This window comes from Crassostrea angulata, chromosome 9 (genome assembly GCF_025612915.1).
Source record: "Crassostrea angulata isolate pt1a10 chromosome 9, ASM2561291v2, whole genome shotgun sequence".
Taxonomy (NCBI): Eukaryota; Metazoa; Mollusca; class Bivalvia; order Ostreida; family Ostreidae; genus Magallana; species Magallana angulata.
In genome coordinates, this window is record NC_069119.1 from 19,782,778 (window position 1) to 19,792,922 (window position 10,145).

General features: G+C 32.0%; 1 protein-coding gene across 1 annotated transcript; it reads left to right on the top strand.

Annotated features, from left to right (window-relative positions):
- The first annotated feature begins 484 nt into the window (after nt 1-484).
- LOC128163040 (fibrinogen-like protein A) lies at nt 485-9,690 on the top strand. The gene is made up of 6 exons (XM_052826498.1): nt 485-1,319; nt 1,474-1,504; nt 5,136-5,218; nt 5,832-5,928; nt 6,520-6,684; nt 7,824-9,690. Exons 1-6 carry the CDS (start codon nt 975-977, stop codon nt 8,060-8,062), a joined length of 960 nt encoding a protein of 319 aa, XP_052682458.1. The 5' UTR covers nt 485-974; the 3' UTR covers nt 8,063-9,690.
- The last annotated feature ends 455 nt before the right edge of the window (nt 9,691-10,145 follow it).

Below are 10,145 nucleotides of genomic sequence, written 5' to 3' on the forward strand. Positions count from 1 at the left end.
AACAAAACTTGATGATAAACACGATGACTTGTATTATTATATAAAATAGTCAACTTTTCTTAAAGTTAATTCTTAAAATACTTATGTAACAATATACGTTCATCACTGCATATGGTGTTTTTGTCTCTCAGTTAATTCAATAACCAAGGACATGCTCTTCGTATGAACAGAGCAATGAAAAATTTTACAAATGATTTTATTTGCCATAAACTTTATAGAATCGTTAGATGAAGAAAATTCCAAAAAACATTAATTTTAAATTTTACAAGCTCTTCTTCTCAAGAAAATTAAGGAGGATCGGTGGTAAACAAATTAATTATCAGACCGATCTACCTAGAATATTAAGATATCATTTCTTTAGTACCTAAAAAACTTTTATCAACTAGAGAAAACAAATTCATAAATACTAAGTTTTCAATATGGGTATTTCCCTGTATTTTTATATAGAGATCTTGTTTTAAAGGAGATTATTGTTGTAAAAAAATGGCCGCGACCACCCAGTCTTCTTAAATCTTTTTTAATATGAGAATTTGTATTCGATCAGTCGAACGAGAGATTCATCGCGCTCGTTTATTGATCAGTGTGTCATTGGTGGGGTTTTTTTTTATCTTTATTTTGAGTGAAAACGCGATAACTGTTTATCTACAATGGCGGTCGAGATACCTTGCTTCATTAGGTTCCCCGCTGTATTGTTTTTGCCCGAAGACTGCGCTCTGACATCATCAGGACACGTGAAAAAAAATCATGCAAATCTCACGGTCTCTTATATGCTAAAGATACATCGCGGGTTTTGGTTCAACAAATGTTTCTACTGGATGGTATTTTTATTATTATCTTTTCCTCACGTTTCTTTTAGGTAATATTTGTTCAGACAACACAAAAGTTGCTGCACTAGTCTTTTCGCCAATCAAAGAGAGCAAATTAATTTAACTGTGAAGATAGCCAAAAAAAAAATAATTTTGGAAGAAAAAAATATGGATCAGTTCTCGATTTTTCAGCTTTTGAACTTGTTATGTGTTTTCCCATTGATTTCCATGATGATCAAAGAAATCGTGGAGCGCGAGCAAAAGTACGTTTTGACGCAACCCCACGAAACGGCAACCTCCGAGGTCTGTGTTTTAAAAGAAGTCTTCGTTAGAAACGGAAGTTCTGCCAAAATTCAATGCGGAGCAGAGTGCAATAAAGTATTTGTTGGCCGATGTAAATTTGTCGATGTTATAAAAGGGGATCGACCTATGTGTCGGTTGATAAGTGGTTTTAAAACTCCCGAAAACGTTTCTCCTGGACATCCAAGTGGCCAATTTGTTCGTTTTAAAAAGGTAATTATTTTGTGTTTGAAAAGCTTCAAATTCTATTAGTATCAATATTCTTATTTCGGTTACAGCTATCATAAACTATTTAGAATTTTGCAATGTGCATATTTGAATTAAAAAAATGTTTGAAAATTTTAATTCGCGATTGTTCGCTCTTTAGGTCGACGCATACTACAATTCGTTCGCGATCGGTAAGTGTTTTTTTTTTTAATGTTTTGTAAAATGTTTAGAAGAGCTTGATAAAATATTTCATACACATGCATTAGCTTTACAGATTTGTAAAAAATTTGTATTACGCTATAAGGTAAAATGTTATGCAACATCCGTGAATGTTGCAATTGCAATCTCTAATCCTATGAATTATTGCATTTGTTGTTACAGTTGCAACGCCAACAGCATTAACAGTTGATATCCTCATTCGCTAATGATACATGTACATCGCCGCCTAATGATATATTGTATATCATTTGCATAGGGATCGGATTTGGTGGTGGGGGGGGGGGGGCTACCCCTTCCTTTTTATTTTATAAAATTAGACATAATATTAACCATATCCTCATTTGTATGCTTTTCAAAATTGCTGATAAGTCCAGCCCTCACACCCATTTAAATAGCTTCCAACGCCACTGTTAAGGCGTCACAAATGTACGTCAACATCCTAACTCTTAACGAAACAAGCAAATATATGGTCTAGTACACTCTTAATGATAATGATACAAATGTTTTATCATTAAACGTTGCAGTAGAGTCCTTAAATGATAAAAACTTCTTAAAAAAACCTTAATGAAAGTCTTTTTTGAAATAACAATTGTCGAAATTCTGCATTACATGTAAAGAGGAAACTTAATAGAAAGACAAACAGAGATAGATAGATAGATAGATAGATAGATAGATAGATAGATAGATAGATAGATAGATAGATAGATACATGTAGATAGATAGATAGCAGGCTTGGGGCGAATTACATTGTAAAGTAATGCATTACATTACCATTACTTCATGAATTTGGGCATTAAATTACCATTACCATTACTTGATTTTCTTGAAGTAATGCATTATATTACCATTACATGAGTAAAGTAATGCATTACCATTACCATTACTTTTTTTTTTAAAGTAAAGCTAATAAAGAGTTTTTGCAAATGTTTCAAATATGCAACACTCTTTAACATATCTACAGCTTCATGCTCAGTATCAGGTTCAAATTCAATGAATAAACAAGAGTCACTCTTTATTTGCTCAATATATAATCATATTGTGGCAATATGAACAAACATATTACATAAATAAAATAATGTTTATAGACATTTGGCATGATACAATATCAGATATGAAATAGAGACACAGGATAACATGCGTAACAAAAAACAATTTATATGAAATAATGTTGCGGTTTTTAAAAGCTAAATATAGATATATCCCCAGATTACAAAAATCTTTATAATTGTGGACACTTAATTTTATTAATTTATAAACAGATGATTTTTCCCCAGTTATATTTCTTAATATATTTTAATCGTTTTTTCTTTTTACGGAGGACACTTTAAGACAAAAATTGCTGTTGCACTTTATGATCGAAGTTTCAAAGGGTTCATCTTTTAAATGCATCCATCTTCCGGGCTATACTAAATGAAATTCAATGTTTTGCAGGAGCAGTCAAAGCTTGGACTGGAAAATACTGTTTGACGATCTTTATCTTAGGATATATTAAGTGCAATAATAGATTAAATACATAAATCTTGTATTTTCTATCAGTCCAAACTAATGTGCAGTGTAATTAATATACAAGAGAGAGAGAGAGAGAGAGAGAGAGACAGACAGACAGACAGACAGACAGAGAAAATAAGTAAGATTTTTTTCAAATGGGTTATAATATTGGAAGTGATATTGATTTTCATCATGGATGGACAGTGCATTCATTTTGCTTTTAAAGGTGCATGTCTGTCTCCTATTCTATTGTGACATAGCGAAGGGAAGGGGATTGGGGTGTTTAGCACTTCTTATAACAATAGATTGTTTTGATTATCCTGGGGGCATAGTGTGTTGTTGACACATTTCTTATTGAAGTGCAAACTAATTGGAGTAAATTGTTTAAATGATTAAAAACTCTTAATAACAACACTCTTTAAAATGTTATGAAATTGTGCTGTTATCTTTAGTAATATAAACAATTCAAAAATGAATTTTAAAAAACCTTTTTTAATAAAACATGTACAATTAAAACATTTTTTTCTTTATAATTAGAATTATTTCTTTCTTCTTTAAAAATAAATTTAATCAAGTTCAATTTCAACTATTCATTTATTCATCACATTTTTAAAAGTGAACATGCATGAATATGCATAGTAATGCAAAGTAATGCCATGTAATGCCAGCATTACACTAGATTTTGGAAAGTAATGCATTACATTAGCATTACTTGTAATGCTAATTTTGAGGCATTACACATTACTAGCATTACTTTGAAAACATGTAATGCATTGCAATGCATTACCATTACATTTAGCATTACCCCAAGCCTGATAGATAGATAGATAGATAGATAGATAGATAGATAGATAGATAGATAGATAGATAGATAGATAGATGGAAATAGATAGATAGATAGATAGATAGATAGATAGATAGATAGATAGAAAGAGATAGATAGATTGATAGATAGATAGATAGATTTCAGTTGGGATGTATAACGTAAAGATACCTCAATATCATCTTTTAACGAGCAAATCATAGAAGCATGTACCAATTAAAAAAATGACAAATGCATATCCATTGTGAAGAAGTATTATCAGTTACTTAAAATAAATACATAAAAGTGCTTTCAAGCAGTTGCTGCACGAAAATGCTTAAAAATATTCATTTCTGATTTGCAAAACATATACACTGTATGTTTAATGTAAGGTTTAAAGTTCATTAAATGTATTTCATATATATATATGAAAGCAGTTTAATTAATGTCTCTTCAAAGACCTTGATGTGTACCCTGCAACCCTTTTATTTCGGCGATGAAGGCGATACCTGTACTTGTATATATCAAACGCTACTTAAACTCTTTCATATAAAAATTCTTTCAAATCTTCTATATGTTGTCGGTACAAAAACCTTAAAAGAAAAAAAATGTCGATGAAAAGTAAAATAGTACAACATTTGGTATTAAACGATTGATTTTTTTGTAGTTGACAAACGAAATTGAACAGTGTTTGAAATGTCCTTTTATTATTTGGGCTTGGTTTAGGTTTAATTTTTTCTTTTCTTTTTTATCTTTTTTTTTGTTGTTGTTAAGTATGGCTGTGTACGGTGCGATTAAGAATGATTTTTTTTTTAATTAATAGTGTAGGTAAATTAAACAACAAAGTTTTAAAGTAACTGCGATAGCTCTTGTCGTAAATCTTAAATGGAGAGAACTAATATAAGCTATTTTTGTATATACTGGTCAATTCACACTGTATGAATACGTATTACACATGTATGTATGTTTTGAATAAAATACTTTTATGTAAACGGATGGCGTAAACTTTGTACTTATATTCCAAATTTTATTGTGTATTACTCTATTTACATGTACTATAGTGAATTTTGAATTAATTGGGTTTGATACAACATTTACCATACTACCTTACTGTAAATTCAAAATGTACCATATGACCACAGAAAAATATATCGATATTTTAAACTATATATTACACGTGTACATTGTATAATTATTCTGCATATTGGTCTTAACTGATTTACTATAATAATTCATTTTTTTATGTTTTGGACCAAAAAGTCTGGAATTTATTATTTTGTTTTTCTAGTTTTCTCTTTTTCTTTTTCTCCAAGGACGAGACAGCTTGTGTACTGTTTCCTTGGCAACAGGGCGGACGATCCCATCACTCTGCCATTACGGCGAGCATAATTGGACGGTATGCTGTTTTCGTAATTCTTTTTTTAATATGAATTTGATATTCAATCCAATTTGTTTTCAATAAATAGTGCTTAAATTTAAAACACGATATTAACACAAATAAAAACAAAGAAACAAGAAGACAAACAATTAAATAGACAAACAAACAAAGTAGTTTCCTATTTCTTTATAAAACTTATATCCAAATAATTAGCCGATTTTTAAAAAAACTTTTTGATTGGATTGTAAATATATGAGCTGTTTTAAAAAGTAAAAAAAAAAAACAAACAAAAATTACAGCGACTAGTCGAGTTGGTTACTGCATTGTAAATAACATTCATGTACATATATTTATATATAAACAACAATATGCTTTCCTTGATGATTAATTCATCCTGGCTAGAAAGATTGCGGCAAAATTAATAAGTTTCTGTAAAAAATAGAGGGAATCATACTCGGTAGATGTAAAGTAAATATAAAATAATTGATATTTCACTAAAACTACGTATGTGCATACATTCTGTTTAGTATCATTTTGATTGCAATATATAGCTAGTTTGCGTTTGATATTTACTTTGTTTCAGTTATTGGATATTGTCGGCTGAAAAATAGCGATCTTGTTTTTCATGTAGATTATACAAAGACGATTAGATGGCTCTGTCAATTTTCGAAGGAACTGGAGAGAATATGAGGACGGGTTCGGAACTTTTGACTCGGAATATTGGATAGGTAAATATATATAAAAAGATTTTAATTGTTTGTCTCGAAAACTAGAAAATTAAAAAAAAACATGTTTTAAAAAAGGCTTGATAAGTGTTTATGTAAGGCAGATATGATGCTGTGAAAATTAGATATCAACATCATTCGAAAATCTGCTCTTGAAGATGTATGCTGAAGGAGTGGATCCAAATTTTTCTTTCCGGACCCCCCCCCCCCCCCCCCCCATGTTATCGATTTCTTAGCGTCCAGTATGCAATACAAGAGTCGTCACTTAAAAAAACTTTGATATATTACACTGAACTCCACTGAACTCCAAAAGAAAAAAAAAGATTGAAAATAGTTATGTAAAATCTAAAAACCAATCCCATTCGACTCGGTTTAAGCGACACAGAGTCGGCTTGTGCATGAGATATTATCGTCAAATATTTGACATTTTGTTCTCTGAAACAAACAATTATTTAATTCGACTATTATCTCTATAAGATATGATAAATTCACTTCTGACCAATTCACGGTTATCACTGTTTTTGCATAATGAACAGTTTCTGACTATGCTTAATGTTGTTGTTCTAAAGTTTTGTAATTTTATGATTATTCAAGGCAACAAAAACCTACACTACCTAACCAGTGATGGACTGACCTATCTAAGAGTAGAAATGATGATGCAGACATGTGAGTGGAGATACGCAGACTATGGCCAGTTCATCGTTAAAAGTGCGACGGATAAATACAGGTTGTTTGTTGCGAATTACTCCGGAAACGCAGGTAATAATTACCAGAACGGATTTAGTGCCCCCCCCCCCCCCCCCCCCCCCCGATTGAGTTACATTTAATTCTGTCAGCTATGTTAAGCGTAAACCTATCCTTAAATATTAACATTTTCAACTGTTTTTGTCTGTGATAACATAACGATTCAATTTTAATTGAAGCCTATAGCCCAATAATTTCATAAAAGATGAGCGACACAAAATGGGCGTGTCTTATAGCATAACCGAAAAACGGTATTGGCTGCGCCGCATAGTAATACGTAGCAAGTGCTATATGAAAAAATAGTGGCTTTAGAATGTTGTTTTGAAGTGTGGAAATTGGAAATATTATAAATATATATAAGCCCTCCGGGCTTTATTGGTTTTGACCACGCTCCGACCAAAATTATCACCCAATAATACTCAAAGACTGATTCCTTATTCCTAAAATACAAACTTTCTTATTGGTTGATCCATCCGTCAGTTTGAGTCCTCTAGTCCAGCTTTTATTTTATTAAGAGAAACTCCTCTTCAACCGCTGCACGAAATTTCGTAAGCCTTTGTATAGGTAACCTGAATAATGTGTAGATGGGCGTGATAAAAGAAAATTCCGATTTCATCGTTTTACTGTGAATTTAGCCCCTTTTAAACTTTAAGCTAGAATTTTGCCAAATATTGAATATGACCATTGACAATTTGCAAGCGAAACTCCTCTAAATCCACTGCTTGTTTTATGAAACTATGTCTACTAGCTATAGGTATTTTTGCCACAATATGTGGATGTTCATAATACCTTTTACCCTTTTTGAACTTATAACTTTGGCCATAAATGCATATCAAATATATATAGCAATGAACAGTTTGTAAACACAGTTCCTCTTACACTATACTGACTATAGCACGGAATTTCGTAAATCTTTGTAGGTATTTAGTTTACAATGTGTAGATGTGCCAATTACTAGGAAATCACGATTCCCGTATTAATATGGGAACTTCACCCCTTTTGAATTTACATGTAGAAGTAAAAAGGTGGAAAGACCTACTTGAGACACAAGACTTGTTGTTCCGTTGAGCGATGTGGCCCATGGGCCTCTTGTTCCCGAGTGGCGTTGTAACTGCCATGATTGTTATCGTATTGTTGTTTTATTACTCACACAGGAGACAGTTTCTACTATCATAACAACGCACAGTTCAGTACCTACGATTATGACCACGATACCTCGTACTCCAACTGTGCCGATAGATGCAAGGGGGGATGGTGGTATACTAAGTGTCACTTGGTAAACCTCAACGGAGAGTACGCAAACACCAACTTTCTCGAGGGCATAAACTGGCATGCCATGACGGGATTCACATACTCATTGAAGGAAGTAAGGATGATGTTGAGGCGGCCCTGATGAGTACCCCCGTTACAACTGATATAATCCCATTACAAGTGATGTGATCCCATTACACGTACATGTAGTGTTCCCAATTTTAAGTGGTATGATCCCATTTCAAGTGGTTTGGTCCCATTACATGTGGTGTAAACACGTTACACGTGGTGTGATTCCATTATACACGTGGTGTGATCCTATTACACTTGATGTGATCTCATTAAACGTTTAAAGTGTATTTCAACTGGTATCGTCCTATTACACGTGGTTTGATCCCATTACACGTGGTGTGATCCCATTACACTTGATGTGATCTCATTACAAGTGATGTGATCCCACTACACGTGGTGTGATCCCATTACATAAGGTTTGATTCTATTACACGTGGTGTGATCCCATTGCAAGTGGTGTGATCCCATAATTTAAAAACGTGGTTAGATATCACCGATTTCAATATTATATTTTTATGAATATAACGATTGAACGAACAAATTTAGATTATGGCGTCATTTACTTTTTTCAAAGGGATTTTAGCTCATATTGGGAGTTGATTTTTAATCAACTCTCCTATGCAGTCACTCGGACAAACCGAAAGTGAAACAGTGTTTGAACCTCAGCACAAATCATTGCTCCTGACAAGACTTAGTTCTTGAAAATAATTGATGAATTCGATGTGATGTATGCTAAAGCATTGTTTTTCAAGGAAACTTATTTACAAATACCTTAAAAATAGTCAGATTTTAAATGGTACGAACAATTTAAATATTTTTTGTAGTCGTATGTATTTCTACGCCAGAGTTCAATATAGTCTCGTTCAACTCGACGCTCGGCTGTCTCCGTAAACCCTTGTCGGAGATTTACGGTGTCAGCCGAGCGTTTGGTTGAACGAGACTATAGTTCAATATTGCTTGGATCCATACAATTTTCGAGAAATTTTTCTACCACTAATACAAACTTTGATTGAATTAATCTTATATTTAAATATTATTTAACATGATTCATATGGAGATTTCTCGACATTCTAGTCGAAAAAGTTCAAAAATTCATATTATAAAAATATGCGTAATTCAAATTAAAAACTACGTATTAATACGTGTGCTTGTCATGCAAAAAAACATATCATTAATTTTAAAATAAATTAACATCGACAAAATCAACTCCCGTCAGTTCTTCAGTACTTTGATATTGGTATTGAAATCACCATGATTTTTTTTTTTTTTTTTTTTTTTTACAAAATTGTCCTAGCTGTAGACAAGTTATTTGAAAATTTAGTTAAATGATCCACGTTAAGTTATTCTAATTTTGTGTACTTTTCAGATAGGATTGAATTTTCTTCTATTTCAAAAGCAATATTATGTACATGTACATGTACATGTATTATGAGCTTTCAGAGATATGTTAACGTTGCATCTCAGTTAATTCTTGAAATAGTTTTAGTTGCATATACATAGACATAAAATTTCAGTTTATGAATTGAATAAATATTGTATTGTCACTTCAGACGAAAAAAAGGCTTTAGTAAATGGTATAACAAATATTGTGATTAAAAGAAGAAAAACTGTAGCCATTTTTATTGTGATCTGTAAATTGTACAGTCCAAGTGTTTGTAAATGAATTATACATATAAAATATATTTAAATAAAAGGATGCTACGTTTTTCTTTAGTTATAATTTTAAACGGCGTGATATATACTGTTGATTACTAATTAAACACGAGGAATCAATTTCCGCGTAAAATTTTTATTTTTTGGACAGATGTTAAACTAAACAAAACTGATAAAAATTTGGCCTTCGTCGTTTTTGTGCTTTGGCGATTTGATGCAGATCAGTTGAATCGCGGAATTAAATACTACTAGCGAAAATTAAGGAATCTGCGGTATACTATATAAAAAAGACAAACTTCAGAAAGAATTGACGCCTCTGTATGTTGGATCACAGAATATACAAGTACATGTCTCGCGTTAACATCTATGGTAAACGGTCATATAATTAAATGTAGATGTAACCATTTCAGGTATGATTACAAACCCAGAAAAAAATTCCAGGATGGGTTCGAGGGATAAATATCTTAGCCACGGGATTGCCAAGGGGGTGCGATGCCTAT